Here is a 21,886-nt window from a genome sequence, read left to right as displayed (position 1 = left end):
GTTCATCTTTCCTGGAATTTTTGCACAATGGTCAGACAGTGTTAGCAGATGGAAAATTGATATATTATTTACTGTGAAAGGCCTGTAACATGTCTGGCTGAGTTATAAGATACTCTAGACCATGGTTGCAGCAATTTTGCTAAACAGGCAATGTAAGCAGAATTGCATCAAAAGGCTTTCATAGCATCCACTTTCCTGATGCACCATCCTCAGAAAGATTTCCTTCTCATTTTCATGACCAATACAATTATCCTTAGAAAGACAGATCAGGGCAGATCTGGAAAAAATAAAAAATATTTCCATGGGAAGAAAAAAAAAACCCAACAAAAAAACATCAGGAATGAAAACCAACTAAAATCAAAAGCAGAACAGGGGTAGAACTCAACTAGGCACAGCGCTCTTGCAGGACATCCAGCCAATGAGATGAGTACGACATGGATGACAGCTGTTATCCTACAAACATCCTTTCCACTTTTGAGAAATAGTCAGCTCTTTCATTAAAGAGAGTGAGTCTTTTGTGAGAGGTTTTGCGGATTCATAGGAAGAAAGTTACTGATTGCCCTCCTCCATATTGCCTTGGTCTAATTGTATTACCTTTTCTCCTTCCCCCAACAGAGGGAAGAAGCTGGATGAAACTCTTGTCTTGCATGAGTTTGTACAAGAATATGAAGATCTGGAAGACTGGATCACTCAGCAGAAACAAACAGCCAGCTCTGAAGACTATGGAAATGATTATGAACATGTCTTGGTGAGTTTTTTGAGTAACAGATCAAAAATCAAATAAACTATATGTATTAAGACTGTAAACAGATTCTACGGTTGTCCATGAAAACTTAAAAGACAGAGTAAGGAATAAGGATAAATAACTGGAAGATGGGAAGAGAAAAGGGTGAAGAGTGGGTGAGAAGGTTTGAAGAACAGACAGCATTGCCTGACACATCCTGCTGCTATGAGGGTTGAGCTGTGTGAAACAACTGCATGCTAAAATGTCTACGCCTTCAGAGAGCAAGTTCTTTCTACTTTTAATAATCAAGAATTTTAGTATGGTATCCATTTAGGACTTTTCCTTTTTTCTTTTTTTTCATTGAGGTTGCTGATTGCTGTACAAACATCTACAGCTATACCTCTTCACAGAGCATAGAAACCAATCTAATATCAGCCTGTTAAAAATCAATATCTGTTCTGAATCCTTGTTTTATAATCTATTTCAAAATAACTTGTATTCTAAACCTTAAAATGAGACTGCATTATCATTTAGAGTAATGAATACACATTTGCATTCATGAAGGGAAAACATATAATTTAATAATTGGAATTCATTGTACATAGAACGTTTGTTTCCATCCCCACTAATAATGTTTCTGCCTCCCATTTGCATCAAAAACCTCATGTTTTACTAAGAGTTTTCAGCTCCTCATGTTCTTTGGAGGTAAAATCCTGTCACTCTACAGGGTCTCCATCTGTAAGTATGGTCAGCTTGTTACCTGTCTTTTGGCTGTGCTCTGTTAAATGAGCAGGTATGTTTGAGAAATGAGAGCACTCAAAAGGTTTTGTTTTTTTTTATTCTTGTTTTCCCTTCAAAAGCAACTTTGTGCCAGATATGACACATTCCGACACCAGTTGGAAGCAGCTGGGAAAAGAGTTGTGGCTTTCCAGCAGCTGGCAGACCACTTGCTGAACTGTGACCATTCTGGGTCCTGGGAAATTCGGCAGATGCAGAAAGAGCTGAGGTAGGAGACTCGTGTTAGCTCCATAATGCTTTGTCCTTTCAATTCACTCTCGAGAAAGAAGAAGAGACAAAATACTGGAAAAGAATAAGTCAGGTTCTCCTAATTCTCTAATTGCAGAATATGTGGCTTGCTTATTGAAGCAGAGCTGCTGCCACCCTCATTTAAAAATTGACTACTATAATGCAGGCATTATCTACTTGGTTTTAGCTTGCTTTTAGCTTCTGTAAATTGCATCAGAGGTGCTTTACAAGTAAGGGTGAGTGAACTTCCTTTGCCCTTTGAAACAAGATCACCTAACTGAAAGGCTAGGAGTTTCGTTGCTTTTTTATTCTGATTTTTGAGTTTGAATGCCATGATTCCTCTTTAGAATAACATTAAAATGTTCTGAGCTTCTTAGTTCTGGCATCAGTCCAAAGTGACCTGAAAGAGAAGTGGGTCTGTCTGCTGTTTTGGGCACCTCAATGTAAGGAAGATATAAAGCTCTTAGAAAGTGTCCAAAGGAGGGCTATGAAGATGATGAAGAGCCTAGAGGGGAAATCATATGAGGAGTGGCTGAGGTCACTTGGTCTGTTCCGAGAAGAGGAGACTGAGGGGAGACCTCATCACAACTTCCTCATGAGGGGAAGTGGAGAGGCAGGCACTGATGTCTTCTTTCTGGTGACCAACGATAGGACCCAAGGGAACAGTATGGAGTTATGTCAGGGGAGGTTTAGATTAGATATTAGGAGAATATTCTTCACCCAGAGGGTGGTTGGACACTGGAAAGGGTTCCCCAAGGAAGTGGTCATGGCACAAAGTCTGACAGACTTCAAGAAACATTTGGACAATGCTCTCAGGCACATGGTGTGATTCTTGGGGTGGTCTTGTGCAGGGCCAAGAATTGGTCTTTGATGATCCTTTGGGGTCCCTTCCGGCTCAGGATATTCTGTGATTCTATGACTCAGTTGTCCAAGTCCTGCATATAAAACCCAAAAAGCATAATTGAGAAGGGCTGTCTCACATAGGACCATCTCTTTAAGCTTATGGAGTAGACAGGAGGACAGAGTAGGGTGAGAGACATACTGTCCTTCAAAGAATCACTCCAACACAATTTAATGGCAGAAATGAAAAACAAAGTAAAAGGAGGTCTTGTTTTCAGTTTTTCTTCAGACTGTTGGTCTCCATTACTCCTACTTTAGATGTTTTACATGATTCTTTCCCCCGTCCTCCCTTGAAGGAACTCTTGGGAGGAGCTGTTAGAAATCACCAGATTACGAGGTACACGGCTGAGAGACGCTGAGGCAATTCACAAGTATTACCAAGATCTAACTGATGCTCTGGCACATATTGAGGTAAAAAATAATGGGAAATTCTCATATAATGCAAACTCTATTTCAGCTTTATTTGTGGAAAATTCTTGTGATTCTCAGCATGCTTACTAATGACTTCAAAAAAGTTCTCAGTAAGAAACCTGTGTGATTACTCAAAGTGTAAAAAAAGAAAAAAATCCTTTGTAATCCTTAGATACGTGACTGGTTACCTAATGAGAACCATTGGTGAAACCAGGTGTAGCTGGAGTTGTTGGTCTATGGGATAAGCTGAGATCAGTGCTTGAACTAAGTTGTCTCACAGTGCAATGTATACAGTAGTGTTGTTTGGAGTCTTCAGGCCTAAGAAACTGTTTACTGCCTCACCGTGGTGGCTCTTTGTATGCTGTTGTGGCTTTATGTGCTGAAGAACTATCCTTTGAAAAAGGCATTTGTCTGGATTACAGTAACCATTAGCCTGGAAGGCTGTCAGGCAATCATGTGACCTGATGTGAAAAGCTGGGTCAAAAATCTTCTCCTCTCATTTCAGTGCCCAGTACTGGCAATAATTTCAATCAGTCCCAGTGTGAAAACTAGGGGGAGAACTCCCAATAAAAAAATCTTCAGCCTTCTGTTTTATCTGAACATCCTGAAGAATTTCACAGAGAAACCACATACTTGCTGTAATGAGAGGTGTGGTTTCCCTAACGCAGATGTTTACAGGAGCAGCAATCCAATAGTTTCCACTGTTTGCAAGACAACAGGGCGTTGTTTGGTTACATGCGATTGATTTTCTAGTTGTTTATCCTGGCAGAGGCTGCCCTATTCAACTTTGTTCCTCTGTCATGAATGGAAAATCAAACATCATATTATTTCACCATATGCCAGCTGGGATTTTCAGAACCTGGTGCATATTTAACTTCAATGATGAAGTAGTTAATTCTGAGGCAGAAACAGAATTCAGAAACACTTCACAGACCAACTGTTGATTTATCCCCATGCTGCTTGGTCCAGGCAGCCACTACACCCTTCTTGCATTGCATCTTGTTAATAGCTTCACGCCAGAGTGAGAGAGCAGTTCAATCATCTTGCTCATCCCTTCGTGTGTACCCTAGTCAAAATCTACCAGGGAAAGCCATTTCCTATAGGAACCTCGTACTAGGAGATCTTGCTTAAGTCATCAGCTCCAGTGTCATCATAGTATAGACAACTACAACATCTCCTTTTATAAGACCTTACCAAGATGCATTGTTGGTACCCCAAACTGGCCTGTGAATCTGCTCCAAAAATGCACTTCTTCAATGGTTAGAAATGTTCTTCTAATTTTCTCTAAACTGACCTGGAACAAATTTCTAATAATTTTATTCTAGCAACACTGTTGTTCTCTAGCTGAAATGCCTCTTTTTTGTCTGCTTGCTGTATTTCCGGTGCATGTCTGGAAAACAACTAAATCCCTTCAGAACCTTTGTTGAGCTAAATAAATGTTTAAGTTTCCTTTTATGCAATGGTCCCTCCATTTCTTTCATTTTTACAGTAAATTTGCTTGAGCATCTATAATTAAAATTTTCATATAAAGATGGTTCACAGGAAGACCACCTGTATGCCAAAGAATGGGCTGAAGCTGTTGCTTGTTAATGCTACTTTTAAGAATTCACTATGTCACTGCAGCAGATTGATTCCCAACACAAAGCCTGTAAGACGTTCTCTTATATTGTCTGATTGAGGCAAGACTTGAACCTTTATTTGTCACAGTTCATTTGAATAGTTTAATCATTAAGATACTTAGAAGTGAGTCACTAGGACAGACTTTTCTGGCTTCCTTTTACCTATAATAGTTGAGTAACCCAGGATGTCTTCAAGAATGCAGTATGAGTTGCACTACTCAAAATTATTAATATAGGCTTGTAGTGAGTTTTGCTTGGAAGTAGAAAGTAACAAAGCTTTCTCTAATTTCATCCTTCTAGGAGAAGTCCAAAAGTATTCCAGATGATGTTGCTAAGGACATGAGAGGTGTGCAAACCCAGCTCCGTAACCATGTGGCCTTGGAACACGAGCTCTCGGGTAATGAGCAGCAGGTAATGACAGTCATTCGGGCTCTTTAAGGTGTAGCCAAAATACAAGTTTCCAAGATAAGCATAATAATTTGGTATCATGAACCAAATTACTACCGTCTCTCACAGAAAGACTGGAAATCTCTATGGATTTTCACTAGTTTTCTGGTTTTCTTTGTATATTCAAGGTCTAATGGCATTCAAGGTCTAATGGCAGTGATAAAGTAAGTAATTTAAAACTTTTCAAATAAGGCACATACTATAAAGTGTGCTGATTATTGAAGTGATTCACAGGGATATTTTTGATCATTGTTTGAAATGTATGATTATGCCAGGCTTTGTGATGTGCTTATCATCTTCTTCATAGTGTTTCAAGTGATTACAAGGAAAAAGCCAGAATCAGTTTTATGTGCAGACAAAATTAATATTCATTAAACACAAAGTGCTTTGATTCAGACTATGGAGGATTATAGAAGAAAGTATAGGGCAGCAGTCTGAAATTTTCTATATGTTTGGAAGGGTACAAATTGGACTGTGAGAAAAAAGGATAGGGCTCATAACATAAAAGCATAACACTTAAAGAGTTTCAGCTCATGAGAACAGCTTCCTTGTGTAAGAGACTTGCTTGGCTTCAACGGGGCCAATAAAACTAGTATGAGTTTTCTCTCCACTCTTTTGTTTAATAAATGTAATAGTATACAATAGTATATATAGTATAAAACACAGCAAGCATAATATTGAAATTATTTTAGTAGTTATCCCAGTATTAATTATCAGCAGCCTCACGTATTGGCTTCAGGACAGATAACATTAAAATTGATTCCGCCAACTATTTGTGACTTTTAAAGGTAAAAGAGCATGAGATACACATGAAGAGAATGTGGTCATAGTTAAGCTATATGGTCAATGAGAAAAAAAGGGAATAGTTAGCAATTACTTGCATTATATTAGCAATTATAATACTGGTTGCATTATTCATATAATCAATTGTATAGTAAAAAGGGAAAACAAAATCTGAAAAATCACTGTTGTGATGAGCCTTGGCAAACACTGGATGTCACTATTACTCCATAGAACTGAAATTATGGAAGTTTTTGTTTAATGTGAGAAAAGCTAAGTCAGATGACATTGCTTGAATTGTAGTTTCATGCACAGTTAACATCTCCCTTATCATAACTTTTCTGATATTACCTGATGTCTGTGACTCTCTCCTTCCTACCTTCTTCTTTCATCCCTGTGTACAGCTGCAGGAGCTGATCCACTCTGCAGATCATGTGCTGCCTCACTGCTCAAAGAAGCAGGTGGAAGACCTAAAAGCAAAGCAGCAGGCAATAGTGACTAACTGGAAGACTCTGAAGTCTAAAGTGGAACTGCGCAAGAAACTTTTGGAACAAATATACAAGCTTCACGAGTTTCAGGCACATGTAAGCACTTCTGTCATCTGTCCGTTGGTACACAGGAGAAAGTTGACTTCAATGTGTGTGAATCATAGGTGTATTTCCAAGCTGCAAAAGGCTGCAGGTGCTACCTCTGATATTAATGAAGCATTTAAGTGCGTATAGCTATTTAGAAAGTTGTTAGAGTTTATTCTGTAGGAATAAAAGCTCATATCCAGCTGTGTATGGAATAATTGACAGTTGTCAGAAATGGCTATTGCTTCACAGGAGCAGCAGTAGTCTTTTCAAAGACTGCGATTTCCACTGAGTAAGAGTGATAAAAGGAGATGTTACAATCCCATTTATAATGCATTAAAGTTTGATCTTGCTTTCTCAGGGTATGCAATAACCCACAGTTAACTTCATGGAATGTATCAAATACAACTCACTAGTTCTTGCACTAACTTCTCAAATTGCTTAAACAGTGACATGGATATATCAGCATAATATTGTAATCAGCAATGCACAGTAGCTTTGTCTCCAAAGAATTCAATAGGTCACTAAGCTATAATTTGCCATAGAATACTTTGCAAATGTCGGTAATCTCAGTGAAGGCACCTGAGCTACACCACTGCAAATCAGTAGATTATTGCTGCAAGTACTGCAGTAGCAGGCTCTAAAATAGCAAGTGTCCCCTTATATGAAGGAAATTGGTAATGTAGATTTCTAGAATACTTTGACGTTCTTTTATTCTTGAACTCTTCCAGGTGTAACTTCAGTGTCAACTCAAGATATGTCTGGTAGTTCACATTCTGTTTCCATTTTTGGTGGGAAGCAGAGAATGTCCAGGGTATGCTGGAAAAAAACTTCCTACAACTCTGTCTTAGGTTTGTGAGCTGGCAGCAAGACCACCGTAGGTGTACATGGTTCCTTTTTGTTAGCACGAGAGACTTCTTCATATTAGACTAGTCCACTTCAAGTCTCTTATAAGTGTTCAAATTGGCGTTATCTGCTTATTTCATAAAAAAAATATATTATTCAGTTAGAGATAAAGGATGCTTATGGCACTTTGGGTTTTTTGAGGGTTTGCTTGGTTGTTTTTTAACTGTTACAAGTCTATTATTTGTGCAGAACTGTCAATGGGGAAAATAAAAGTATATCTAGTGATGTAGGTGAAAAGTTCATTTGTCCACTGTCTTTCTAATAGCATCTAGGAATGATAGTAAAAATAAGTCAAACTTTTAGTATTGTATTCTTCTAACATATATTAAAGTCTTGAAGTCTGCAGCCTGGGAGTGTCTTCATCAGGAGGTGGGTCTTGGCGGATTTATCCATCAAAATGTAGTCACTCAGAGTTCACTTCATTATTGCTTTGCTTCATAACTTACATCATAAATTTAGTTATTGACTTCAGATAGAAAATGTCTTGTTTTCCCCACCTGTTGGAGTACTTTTTTAATTGTTATTGCTGGAACCATACAAAGCACTTTTGGTTTGAATTTTGTCTAAATGCCAAATCTATAGCCCATTTCTCCCTCTGGCAGCATGTCCTTTGATCTTTAGGACTCTTAACATCGTAAACCAAAATTACAAAGCCAGGTGACTGTGTTCTCAGTGACATGTCTAGACGGGATTATGCTCCAGGCAACTCACTGTCTCTTTGATGGCAAAAAGTGTTCCTGATCCTCTTAATTTTCATCTCCTTTCCTGACAATAATTCTTGAAACAGTGAAGAGCTGGTCCTTCAAGTTTGGTAAGCTTGTCTTTCTACCCAGATGGGACAAGGCAGCATCATGCAGCATGTCTAGTGACTAAAAAACTCAGTAGCTTTAGGGTAGGTTAGAGCAGCTTTGCTGCAGAACATCACCCAAATTGCTGAATGCAAAGAGGCAACTTTGCTACCTTTCCTCTTTCAGCTGTGCCAAGAGGTCCACAAACAATGTTAGTCACAGCTGTTCAGTGTACTTTTTTCATTATATTGTTCATATGCAGTCATTGGGTTTTCATTAAGAAATTGTGCACAGATTAGGTGAAACAAAAAAAGTTCAGTCTTTCCATAAAATGAGAATTCTGCACCATCATCTAGTGTATCTCCTTGCACCTCATCAAGTACAATTTTAGTCTGATTAAATAGCAGAGAGCTGGGCCTAATGGACAACGCACAGTAACAGCAGAGGGCTTCAAATCTTCCAAGAAACTAAGGAAGATGAATGTAGACATAGACTCAAAGTATTTCTGAGTGATCCAAGGCTCTTAATCTGAAGTTTCTGCTAGGATTTGCATGGTCTCTGACAGGCTCTGCTTAGGAGTTTCCTGCAGACTCATACCTTGTCTATCCTTAAATGTTGCTGATGGTGACAGTCCAGTAACCACTCATTGGCTCTTGACTTGTTCCATCGCATTATATATCCTGAGATTTACGTAATTTTTCCTAATGCTTTCTTAAAATATCAAGGAGTCTTAGACATTTGCAGTGCCAAGTGCAATGTCATTGTCTGCAGTGACATCCAGCTGTGTGAATGAATTAGTTCTAAAAATCAAAATTATGCCAACACGTGTGCACTATGTGGGCCCCTTTAAAAGGACCACAGTCTTTTTAAACAGTCATTTAGTAACTGTGTTTGTTGGCTTTAAGAAAGAAATCTTTATCTCTGTTTATCTTGGCTTCAAAGCCTAAACTCAGGATCCCAAATTGGCCAGTTTCAATTTTGTGGTGCTTTTCTGAAATTTTTTTGGGGGCTGGCAGTACAAAATTTTGATGATATGAACAAAAATCCATGGGTAAAATGGAGCAGCCAAGAATCTATTTCCATTACATAGTTTCCTTTGGTGGAAAAGCCAGCAACCACTCACAAAAGAAAATTTTTAGTTCTCTGTAGTGAAAGAGGGTTTTTTTTAACACTTACTATACCTAGTAGTCTTTTAAAATACACTTTAAAAACCTGACAAACTGTTTACTACCTCAAAATTAAATCAACTAATTCAGACACAATTAAACTATAGCAAAACTTAATTAGTCATTGCATGTAATTCCCAGTATAGTCCCTTGCAATCCTAATTTTAACAATTGACACATAAGAGCAAAACTACTGTTGCAGATTCAAATAAGATGCCTAAAGTAAGTGACTGTTTAAGGTGTAGAATCAAATGCAGAAAAGGACATATAGAAAAATGTCAAATTATTTTTACTTGTGCAAGTTCCTTCAGTCACAGTTAGAAAATAATTCTCAGATATTTGTTTTAGAACTTTCTTGCTCATAATTGCTTCAGCTGAATGCTTCAGGCATTTTAAGATATTGTAAATGTATTTATTGTTTAATCAGATTTTGAAAGTAAACTAGCATCACATCCTTGTTCCTCCCAGAAATGTGTTTCTGTGTCAATCTCAATACTATAGTTCCACAAACCAAAAGCTGAATCTGTATACCTGATTTGGTTATGCAATTTTTTCTAGGCTGGGATTTACCCTTTTTCCACATTTATTAGAGTGCATTTGTTTTTTATCAGAAAATTCAGACTCTCATTTTACAATATGTGCACAACCTAATTTCAAATAGACTTGCATTAGACAAAGCTGTCACAGAAAAGTAGGATGATACTGTTTTATCCTTTGTGAAGGAATAACATTAGAAAACACTTAAGAAAAGATGGACAAAAGGGCGATAAATTATATCATGCTGTCATTGACATGATATGACAGAGTTTGATTATAATTATGATATTACAAACCATATATGATTTAACACAGTATGTAGAAATTCCAGCAGTCATTATCCATGCTTGTAAAATTCATAGAAGTACTGTAAGCACTAATGAAATATTTTCTTTCTTATCTGTGATTTTATTACTTATTAATCACTTCAAGTTGAACAGGCCTATGATTTTCTTTCTTGATAACCTAAGCTTGAGCTCTAACCTCAACTTTCACATTTTCTTGTGTTCCAGGTGTGGGACTATTTCTTATGGACAGCAGAAATAATAAGGGAAATGAGAGCCAAGGAGACCATTCGGGACATATCTACTAGCAGCCTGAGACTTACTCAGCATCAACAGCTACTGGCAGAGATTGAAGCACGAGAAGAGAAGTATAGTCATGCTGTACAGCTGGGTCAGTCACTCCTGCAAGATGAGGAAATGGGATCAAAAGAGGTAATTGAAACTCTTCTGAGTTCGATCATACATATTCAGCTACTTGACACCAGTGTAACTATCAGACTGTAAGCATACAAATACACACGTGCATCACTTCTCTATACACATGACCTGTATTTGCCTCGGTGTGTTACCTAGCTTGGGCACAAAAACATCTGTTCCGTTTCCTGTCTCAGCAGCAGATGAGTGCTGGCATCTCCTGAAGCCCCCTGCAGCAAAGCTGGGCTCATTCAAGAAGTTCACCATGTTCTGAGCAATGGATTTAATTCTAACGACTTCCCAAACTGGATTTTTACAGAAATACTATGCCTCACAGTGATGTATCCACACCAGAACAGTCTGGACAAAAATTTGGAGTGATATAATGGCACTATTAATGACTAAAGACAATGGAGAATTAGGATCTGATTTTAGAAAGCACACTTGGGAAACAGTTACCTTTCTTTGCACTTGGCTTGAACTGCTGTATATGCTGTAAGAAGCACTTCTCCATTGCTGAAATGAGGCACCTCTGGTTATCTCTATGCTCAAATAGAATTGCTAGAACTTGTTTTACTTTTTTTTCTGTTTAATAATTTTGTTGCAATTTAAGGGGATTATCCACCACTCCACTTAATCCTTTCTTGTCTCAGCTTACCCTGATCCATGGGATCTAAAGACCAACATGACTTTTTAATTGGAAATTATGTTCAGATTCAGCAGAAACTACAGGCTTTAATGGAAGAGAAGAAAAATGTATACAATGCATGGAAACAGAAGAAGGAGTGGCTGGAGAAAATACACCAAGAACAAATGTTCTACAAGGATTGGGATCACCTGGACATGCTCCTGAATTCACAGGAGGTGAGTGAATTATAAACTTGAAATAAGCAGATAAACTCTTCAATCATTTAAATTCTTTCAAACTAAAAGGGGCACTACTGTTCACCTACAGCTTAAAATCCTCGTGTCTGCATATACACAAGACACTCTTTTTTATTTTTATAATTTGCATTGTGGTATTACTTAGCTGTGTAACAATGTACAAGACCCCCACCCTTCTTATGGAGCTTAGGTGTGGAACCAGAAACAAACAGATGATTCTTGCCTGAAAGATTAATTGCAAATAAACATGACAGCTAACATGTGAGAGTCACAACAGAAGAGGGAGACAAGAGTCCAATATTAGTCCTCTTTATAAACATCTCATCATACCAGCTGCTTAACCATTGGCAAATTGTTTTGTAGGCTTCAAAGAGAAGGGAAATTTCAAAGTGGGTTTGAATGGAGTTTGCTTTACAGGTGTTGGTGGAAACCTCACCTCAGGCTGAGAGTTAGTGCTGGGAAAATGCAACTACTGGAAGATGGATGTTGGCAGTGTGAGTTAATACAGAAAAGTGAATTGACTTCTCAGTTCTGCAAGGGTATTGATAGCCATGTATAGAACAACTACAAAAGAATTTTTAAGGAGTATTTGTTTCTGTTTGATGCAGTAGAGAGATGAACAAGTGAAAAAGGCCCTTTCATGAAAAGAGAGGGCAGATATAATTAATGCAAAGAGACAGGAGGATGTTCTTATTGTCATCATTTTGCAGGTCTTGAAATAGGATTTTTTTCACCATTATAAAATTATCTTTTGTCTTTCTTGCACTTTGATTCATGCAACTGTTTAAAAAGGTTCCAGCTCAAAGTCTAACATTTGCTATTAGAAAACAGTACAGTCACGCTGTGAATTCATGAACTGATAGATTGCTATAGCCATGCTGAGACTTGGCATGCAAACCACATCAGTGGGTTGAAGGTTGCCAAATTTAAGGATTGGTACAGCACTGAAGGAGGTTGTACCTCCAGGTCATTTCTCGTTAAGGAAAAGTAATACTTAATTCTCCAAGACCACTGATAGAAAAATATAATGGCTCTCAGTTTGTGCTGAGCTCTGTTTTTCACCAGTGCTTTGCCACTGGCACTAAATCTTTCTGAAAACTGACCCTTCGCTGTGCCATGCAGTGATACTTAACCCTTTGTAGCATGTGGGCCTGGAGCTTTCTGCTACTCATTCGTTGAAGGAAATGCATGCCTTCATAATTCCCTACAGTTGGCAGTCTTGGCACATGTGCCCTGCATTCTTGAGTTTGTGATGAAATATGAAACAGAGAGTTTCACCTAGGTTCAGGTTTCTGGAGTAAAATATTGTATGGTTCTACCCACTATTTGTTGCTTCATTAGCAAATGTCATGATTTGCATTACATCTATCTCGATTCCCTACTAACATCATTGCTAAGCTCCTGCATAGGAGCTCATCAGGGAAAATGTAAACTCTACAGAAGTTTGGCTGCTGTATTTTTTCTCCTTTTATGAAATGGACATCAGCCAACATGCAGAGGCAGAGGCACTGTCACTGTGGCATCTGCTTTGCTCTGTATACTTCAGAGGTAAATGTGTAGGAAGCTACTGTGGATTGGTGTTTCTTCTTATCCCTGAGTTGAAAGCCTGTGTTACTCTTACATGAAAGGGTAATGCACCTGGCATTTCTGGTATGGCCCCAGCACATTCTCTACAGGTAAATGGAACTTGGTATCCCTCCTTTGTTTGGGTGAATTTACCATTGCCATATGCTCTGAGGCAGACTGCCACAAAAGGGATGGGTGTTCATCACAGACTGGGTAAATTGTCTCGGTGGGATCAGTCACAGTGCCTGCCTCCTACCACAACTTTCTTCAGCCAAAGTAAAGCCTGAGAATGAAGACTGTGACCTTGAGGATCACGAAGGGCAATTCTGTTATCTGAATCTTTCTCTCATACTATTTTCTCAATGAACTTCCAAGGAGTCTGGTACTCAGTTTTCCTCACTGTCACTAATTATTCAGAAGATATAACAGTTAAATGTGAATACTCGACTGTCCCTTCCAACAGCCCTTCACACAGATAACATCTTGCAGTCAAGGAGAATGACAAGAAAATAAGCATAGGGGAATGATAAAAAGTTAGTGTTGCCCATGCAGGTGTAGAGAATGAGGGAGCCACAGTTATTATATGCTCATCACATGTACATGGTCCCTCCACCATTTTCTGCACCTGATTTAAAAAAATAAAAAAAAGCACACACAAAAAACCCCCCCAACAACAACAACAACAAAAAACCAAAACCAAACAAACAAAAAATCTGCTCAGATTGAAAAGGGCACACTTACTACAGAAAGAAGAAGCAGAAAGATTTGTTTCTCATTTTTACTCTTGTTTAATCCTTAGAAGACTACAACCAGTTAAAGAACTGTTTCCTCTGTGAGAGTTTTGTGTATGTAAAGAATTATAGTTGCATGCTCACCGAGTTACTGTTATAAAATAGGAAAGTAGGTCACAGTGGTGTGATCATATAGACAAATGTCTCTGAAATTACACTCAGTGACCAAGTATCTACCTGCAATATAGCAAGGAAATTACAGAATGCCATGGATTTCTAAATTAGCAATCTGGATATCAGAGCTAGCCATATGTCTCCTCCTCCACCAACACAGTCCCTACCATCACCAGCGTACCACAATGTCTAGAAGAGACTGTTATGAATTAGTGTTCGAACTTAATCCAGGAAATTCATAAGTCCTGTTAGGTGGGAAGAAGAGGTGCTGAATTTGTCCATATCCAAGGATGCAAGCAAACAGATCCCCAATGGGCTGTGTGCATTCAGGATGAGTTTCAGCCAGTACTGTGAACAGCTTTCCTTTCAGGAATTACTAGCTTTCCACCATTATAATGACTCACACCTGTGTTGTTCATTCTTTTCATCTTAGTATTAACTCACAGCTGACACTGAGCAAAAGTACCATGAAGAAGAGGCAGCTACTCACTCCCTTCCCTCAGAACTGAAGAGGTTTTGGTGAAAGCACATCTCAGCTGTGCTTCACAAATTCCACTGCTACCTGCTCATTTAAAATCATATTTTGCTATTTTTAAATCAATTTTACTGGTTTGAAACCTGGTAATGTTGGGGATCACCTCAATGTTGAGAGCAGAGTTGCTCCACAGTGAGTATAAACACAAAGTGACGTAGGTTTAAGCTATTAAGCTGCTGAGAAGACAGAAACTGTGTGTGTTTACATACAAAATAAGTTGTACCTTTGAAGAATATAGGGGATGAAATCAATAAAGAAAGCAAGTCATTGCAAGAAGAGGTTTATTTTTTGCTGTTCATGGAAAAACAAGGAGGCATTTACCCTCTACTGGATTCTAGTTCTTCCTGAATATGCAGTGCATCAGCTTGGCCTTGAATAGAAATGGCAACACTGTTCTGATTCCTCTACAGCCGGAAATCCTGCATTCCCATTGCTTTTGTTCTCTCCTCCCTAAATGTGATCATTCTTCAAACAGGTTATTCCTCTGCTGCAGAATTCCCATCTAAATGAGGGAGAAATTTAAAGAACCACAAAGCTGTCTTTTGCAGCTGCCACCATGCGCCATATGGATCAGCATATACAATTTGATAGTGAAGTGAGGTTCTCTAGTAACTACTTATATTTCATTTCTCTGCATTTGAAGAACAATTGGAAGAGGAATCTATTCCTTTTGGATGGAGCTCTGTTACTGCTATATGGAATTAAAATGTGGCTGCATAGCAATGTAGACTCTGCTCCCTAGGGAAACAGGCAAGATGGTAGGAAAGCAGTTCTTTCAAACATGTTTTTTAAAAAAATTCAGCCAAGGCATCACTTGAAGACTCTCAAACCCTTTTCCGGATGGGAGTTTCGTCATTTGCTCTTTTCAGAAAGGACAAAAGGAAACACATTCAAAAAGGATTCCTATCAGGCAAACAAATATAAGCAATCTCTTCACCCCTTGTGTTTCTTCTGACTTTTGTGTTTGAGGCAGGGTGCAGTTATGTGCATTTCACTTCATATTTCTGCAAAATATGTGCCTAAGAAGTAGCTCTGCCATGTTGTAATTTTTTAATCCTATTTTCCCAGTGCTTCATATGCCTTAGATGGTCTCTCCCCCAGCAGCAAGGAACAGGGGAAGGAAGAAGGTAGCAGAGGAGTGTTTTAAACTAAGAACTACTGCTGAGAACTGCTCTTTCATTCGCTGTATGTGCCAGTGTGACAGGTTTGACTTTAAGCCAGCATCTTATATTACATCCAAGTTACTTAAACCTTCAAAGGATTCAGCAGAATAGTCTAGCATTGTTCTATGCTAAAGAAAATGGAGCACATATCTAGAAAATTAGGCAACTGGCTATCTTTTTGATTTTTTTTTATAATTAATTCAGTTGTGCCATCACAAAGAACTTCTGTAGGAAAGTCTTGTAAGACCTGCAAACTGACATCTCATCATTCAGAGTGCAGACAAGCAATGGCTGAAAAAAAGAGAAAGAAGGAAAAAAATAATTTTTGCTTAGAGCAGAAGCAGTGTCCAGTACACTCTGCTCTGTTCTGATCTTTTCACAGCAGCTCAGGTTAGCTGCTTTCCTTTTTTTTACAGATGAAATAACAGAGAGTTTCCAGGCTGTCTCTGGCAGGCACTTTTGGCTCCCTCCTACTGTGTCTGCAGTCTCACTGTCAGAACACTCAGGGAGCAGAGCCATATGCTCCATAATTTATCTTTCTGCCCATCCCACGCTCATATCACTTTGCAGACGTGACAAGTGGTGGTAGCAGTATTAGAAAGCTGAGATTTTTTTATTTTGAATGTGGATTTTTTTAGTTCATATTTTTTTTCCCGGGGAATGTGTATTCATCTCTCATTCCTTTGCCTCAGTGGAAGAATGGAAATTTCCAGTGCCAAAGGAAAAAGGATTAGGAGTTGGTTTTAAACACAGGGGGAAAGGCAAGCTTCTGTGGCTTTGGTTTTTGCATCATTTAGAACTAAACTTCAGAATGTCATACAGGGAGCATCGCTGGAAACCTTCATCTGCAACCTATATCTCCACTGCAAAAATGATTCTATCTTCCAGTAAAATGACCCCACCTCCTCCTTTTGAATCTTCTGTGCAGGACAGACCTTTGCAAAAGATGCCAGCGTCAGCATGGCATCCTCCCACTGGTCAGTCAGTTGCAGAGCTTGCTCCAGGAAATGCCAACTCACCACCAAGCAGTGTGTCTTCCGGAGCTTACTGTTCAAGGCTAGATGTCATCCTGGCACACACAGACCAGACGAAAGGTTTTGGGAGCAGTAGTCACTGTGTCAGTCCTTCTGATGAGACATCCACGTGTTCCAGTGCTTGCAAGGACCCTTGGAGCCATGGATACAAGGGGTCTGGCATTCAGTCAACATCTGCATCTTACAAGCAATATTCAGAAAGAGAAAAAAGTGTTCATCATACTGCTCCTGAAAAAAGTGATCCCTTGAAGCTTGCTCTACCTTTGCCCTCTGATGTCCTTTCCTGCAAAGCTGCACCAAGCTGGACATCACGCCTAGATGTTGATCTGTCTGCTATTCCAGCTGTTTCTACATTCCACAGCAAAAATCTGGATGCATCCCTGGAACCTTGTGATTCTTTCCCATCCCATCAAGGCTGTAGCCAATGCAATGTCCAAATGTCAGACCTCCACACTTCAATGAAGCTTTACATTTCAACGTGCAGCTTGATGATAAAGCCTTTTCGAGCAGATTCCTATGGAAGCAGCCATGCTCATTCAGGTCTCCTCATACCACAGCTAGAGAAGATGCCTGAAACAGGATACCAGAAACCAAAACAAGGCTTCCATGCAGGTGGATCTCCAGCCCTTCAAATCACAAAATTTCATGTGACTTCCTCTAAGTATCCCAGCCTTCCCCGGCAGTCTGTCTCCAGAGATATATGGCTGTCCTCAGCTATGCTGACTGGAAGAGGAAATTCAGCTAGTGGGAATGAGGTCATAAGAAAGGACTTAAATCCAGAGCTGATTGTCTTTCAGAATTATCCTTCATCTAGACCAGAGTTTAGGAAGACTCCATGTGATGGCCTAACACCTGCTCACCACAAAGTTTCCAAAATCACCCTGATACTTGCCACCCCTTGGACTGCTATGCCTATCCAGGTGGTAAGAGAATTTAGAAGAAGTTCAAGTCCAACAATCTTTATCAAAACACACGATACAGATACAGTTGGTCCAGCCTTTCACCCTGTGGAGATTGGGGCTGGCCTCTCTCTATCAGTGAATCCAGTTTGCTGCTCAGGATTGCTTTCTAGACATTGGGCAAGATTTGGTTGGAGACCTTCCCAGGAAACATGCACTGTAAAAAGTGGATGTCCTGACAACCTTTTGGCAAACACACCAGCTCCCACCACATCTTCAAGTCACAGAAATGCGGAGAGTGCAGGGTGTCCATCTATTGCTGTCAACATTGCATCCTTTGACTCTGGAAGGCGAGTGGTGAAGATTTCCATTCCATTCTAGGAACATTTACAAACAGAAGATCTGATTCGTATTTAATCAAGCCTTATGGATTTCTATTTGTATGCTTACTGCCATGTTCCAACTCCCTAGAGATGACTTACAGAACAATGAGAAAGCTACTTGTGTTCTGCTATCACCAAGGATGCACATACAGCTTGATCCATGCTAAATGAAGATAAGAACTCTGATCTGATTGAGCACTTAACAAGTGTTTCATTTTAAGCTTTAGAATGCTATTGTTAACATGACATGCAACTGTTTACAGATTTTTCATGATTGGGCCACAGTGCTCAGCACTTTGAAGGTTCACGACTTCAAAGCCGAGAACTAGTTTTCTTCTCTGCTAGTCAGTCTGGGACCTGGAACAAATGCTCAGTGTAGTTTTTCTTAGTCCTTTTCTGTTTCACTGTTTTCATTTTCTTACTTGTCAAATGCTGTATTTCTAAATGGTTAATTCCTGGTTTTGTAAGTTTTAAAATAATACTTGTTTTCAAAACCCAAAATATTTAAGTGCATAGGAAGAAATCACTTTTTTTTCCCTTCTTAGAAAAGGAGAGGTACTGCCCTTTCCTGAGGGAAATGAAGGGAATTCAATTTCCATAGCATGTCAAATTTGAATATGCCAGCAAAGTTTCTAGCAGTGAAACTATGGGGAGTTTAAAAAGAATTTAGTCTGCCTTCAGACAAATGTTTCATAAGTAAATATTTTAATGATGATGTTGTATGGGCTTAAGATTCTGGTCCAACACCTACTACTTACAGGATAGGGATCAAGCTTGCGAATTTTGAAGACAGAGATAGGTGTGAGGAAAGAATTACAGCAGTTATGGGAAAAAAACCCCACTGTCTTATCTCTGTGCTTTTCCCATATACATTTCCAATGTGAGATAATTATATTCTTATGCCATAAGACAGCATGCAGTAGGAGGAGGGAAGGAAATTTTAAATACCTTTAACGTTAGAATTTTGCATATAGATTGTGAGGAGAGAAGCCAATAATGTAGTGATGTCAGTGTGATAGAAAAAGTGTGTGTTTTCTCTTTATAAACAACTTCAGTGCATTTTATTCCACCTATGGTTATAGTATGATACCTTGTTGTAACTTTTACTGAAATGAAGCATAGTACAACATTTTTGTGTGCCATATATAGTCATCGTATCAAACATATTTATTTACTTTGCTAAAACAAATATCAATTTTTTTCTTTTTTATTTACTTCTATCAGAATTAAGTCAAATCAAACTTTGTTGTTATCTATTTGAGCAGATAGTTTGGACTTGATTACATGCTTTAAGTGAAGGCTTTTAAAACTGGGAGTAATTCAGGCTTTTAGTGCATGTTTAAAGCAGAAGGATTTTCTTTGGAGTTCCAGCAATCTCAACAGCAAGCCAAGGGCAGTCAGTGAGGGGCAAAATCTGTGGAGCTTGTTATACTGTGAAGAACAGGAGAAGGGAGTGAATTTGCAGAAATACTTAAAATAAATTTTATTCTAGAGAAATAGAAACTAGTCTCCTTGGAATACGAATTTCTTTTGGGGCTATGTCAGCTTCCAGTATGTATAAATGTGAAGTTGTGGTATACAGAGAGCATAGCTGGGCTAATGATTAAAATGTTTCTTCAGTATTTCTTTAAAAGCTGGAGCTGGCATAAACTGTCACTTAAGTGTGTATATAGTACTGACTTATTTTAAATGAATTTTTTTTTTAAACTGGACTTCGTTTTCAGTTCTGTATTAAGTTGTATGCAAGAGTTCTTATATGACTGTGTATTGAAAACTATGCAATGAGTTCAGAAATAGAGAAAACCTCCAGTGAAGTAGAGTTAAAACCTCCATTTCTGTGCTTTACATCATTAACAAATTGACTATTTGTTCCATTTTCCGTTTAAAATCTCAAAAATCTCAAAAACCATTTTGTGGTTTTAAGCATCTTTGCAAGTCTTCTCTTAAAAACTAGTCCCTTTTATAGTAAGTGGTCAAGTCTTTGGTACTTTTCGTGGCTGAGCAAAATTCCTGATGATGGGCCATGATTCTAATAGCAATAAACTTGAAAAAAGTTTATGTATGCTGTTTCCTCTGGGAGACCCTGGTAGGTTACCTGAGGAGAGCTATGCAGTGTTTTATAGTTGAAATCAATGCGTCTCATTCAAAGCAGGTGTTTGGGGAACTTTCTAAAAACCTGCTAGAAAGTGATGTAGTTGGCCACAGTCCAGCATTGTGCCACGGGAGCCAATTTTCATTCTGCTTTCAGACTGGTATGACAAGTGCTTACATGAAAAAAATATTGTGGTTCTGATTCTAGCAATGGCTGTCATAAGATTTCTGTTTAAAAGGTGAATGGAATGGAAAATTTTTACCTTAGAAGCTCTCCAAGTAGCACTGTTAGTGCTACAGGGGCTGCTTTTTTCTAAGATTGGTGCCATTGCCTCTCCTGTAATGTATGCAGGCACTTTCCTTTTGCAGCAATTTTCTTTTTGTGCACCAGTTTTCTTTGCACCAGTGTCAAAGCCTTTTGGCATTTGGTTTTGGCATTTGCATGGGCTTCTGCTTGGAGGTCTTGGTCCAAAGCTTTCAGTGATCAGGAGGACTTTTTCCCATTGCTATATATCTGAAGGAATCGAGCCTTGAATGCTCAGTGTCATTTGTGTTTAGTGGTTTTCAGTGGGAGCAAGGCACTGAACACTCCAGTGGCAGCTGCTTATGACTCACCACCCCACACCCCTGCTCTCAAATGTCTCTGTTCTCTTCTTCAAGGAATCTAACCACCTTTACCAGTAGATACCCCTTGTGTTTTTCTTCCATCACAGGTTTATGAGCAGGAAAACTAATAGTTGACCATTTCTTCAGGTACCAGTTTCACTGCTAAGAGTTACTAGATAAAAGTCCTGGAGGTAAATCTTTTTTGACCAAAAATAGTAGATAATTCACAGAATATGTAAAGAAGCTACAGTATTTTTTAAGCGGTGTTTAAAGCTTCAAAATAGACATACAGTGTGTGGCTGTATGTTTGTGTACCCCAAACAGCAGTGAGTTAGATTCAGCTGATAACTTTTTTATTTTTGTGTTAGTAGCAGCAGTGTAAATATAGATGGTAATAATAAGGTGGTTTAATAAGGCATTACTGTAGACAGACCTGGACCCCACACATGTGGAGATCTTTCTCCAAAAGAGCAAACAAAATCCAGTAACACTCTCAAAAAAACCCATATATATAATTTCATACACTTGATGAGTAGGATAGATCGAAGGATTAAAGTTTGAATTACAGAGTATCTGCCTTCTGATGGGGGTTATATTTAACAGACAGAGGTAGAGCAGAGGCATCGATATACTGCTTTAGGCATTCTGGTGATTAATGGGACAGACATTCTATAAGCTTAGGCTTGTTGTCTTCACTGTATTCTTGACAGTGATTACTGTGATGGGATTTATTTACCTTTCTTTTGATACTTGGTATGGATTAGTATAGAGCAGTTTGTACATCCAGCCTGGGCATGATAGTCTTCTGTGCATTTTTTTCTATATGCAAAATATTCACTCCTGAAAAATGGACCAGAACATCAGGTCAAGTCTGGCTGTCAGTCCTCTTATCCACAGCTGCCAAGGAGGGCTGAGTGGTGGCAGCAGTAAAAAAGTCCATCAACCAGATGAAGATCAAAGCATCAAGGCGAGGTAGTGACTTAAATGTGGGGTCTGTCCAGGAGGACCAGGGCAGGGCTCAGACTTCCCCTCAGTGTAGCTCAGGCAGGGCTGGTGGCCAGGGCCAAGCCTCAGAGGGACCCCCAGATGGGAGCAGGATGTCCATCCAGGGGACAGTCAGAACCACCAGAGCCTGTTAGTGCATTCAGACCCTGACAAGTACGTGTGGATCGCCCTGCACATGTGTTCATGCTTGGGAAACGTCTCCTTCAGAAGATGCCCTATGGAGTTAAACAGTCATCCAAT

The 21,886-nt window shown here is 39.0% G+C and overlaps 1 protein-coding gene across 1 annotated transcript in view; it reads left to right on the top strand.

Moving 5' to 3' along the window:
- Window positions 1–21,886, top strand: part of SPTBN5 (spectrin beta, non-erythrocytic 5) — a 94,350-nt gene that overhangs the window by 29,608 nt on the left and 42,856 nt on the right. The window contains exons 27-33 of the mRNA XM_032689746.1: window positions 616–748; window positions 1,585–1,730; window positions 2,947–3,061; window positions 4,981–5,091; window positions 6,312–6,491; window positions 10,389–10,592; window positions 11,289–11,438. Coding sequence (XP_032545637.1) covers window positions 616–748; window positions 1,585–1,730; window positions 2,947–3,061; window positions 4,981–5,091; window positions 6,312–6,491; window positions 10,389–10,592; window positions 11,289–11,438 — 1,039 coding nt within the window. The remainder of the gene's footprint in view (window positions 1–615; window positions 749–1,584; window positions 1,731–2,946; window positions 3,062–4,980; window positions 5,092–6,311; window positions 6,492–10,388; window positions 10,593–11,288; window positions 11,439–21,886) is intronic.

The sequence above is a fragment of the Chiroxiphia lanceolata genome, chromosome 6, assembly GCF_009829145.1.
Source record: "Chiroxiphia lanceolata isolate bChiLan1 chromosome 6, bChiLan1.pri, whole genome shotgun sequence".
Classification (NCBI taxonomy): Eukaryota; Metazoa; Chordata; class Aves; order Passeriformes; family Pipridae; genus Chiroxiphia; species Chiroxiphia lanceolata.
This window is presented reverse-complemented; position numbering and strand designations above follow the sequence as displayed.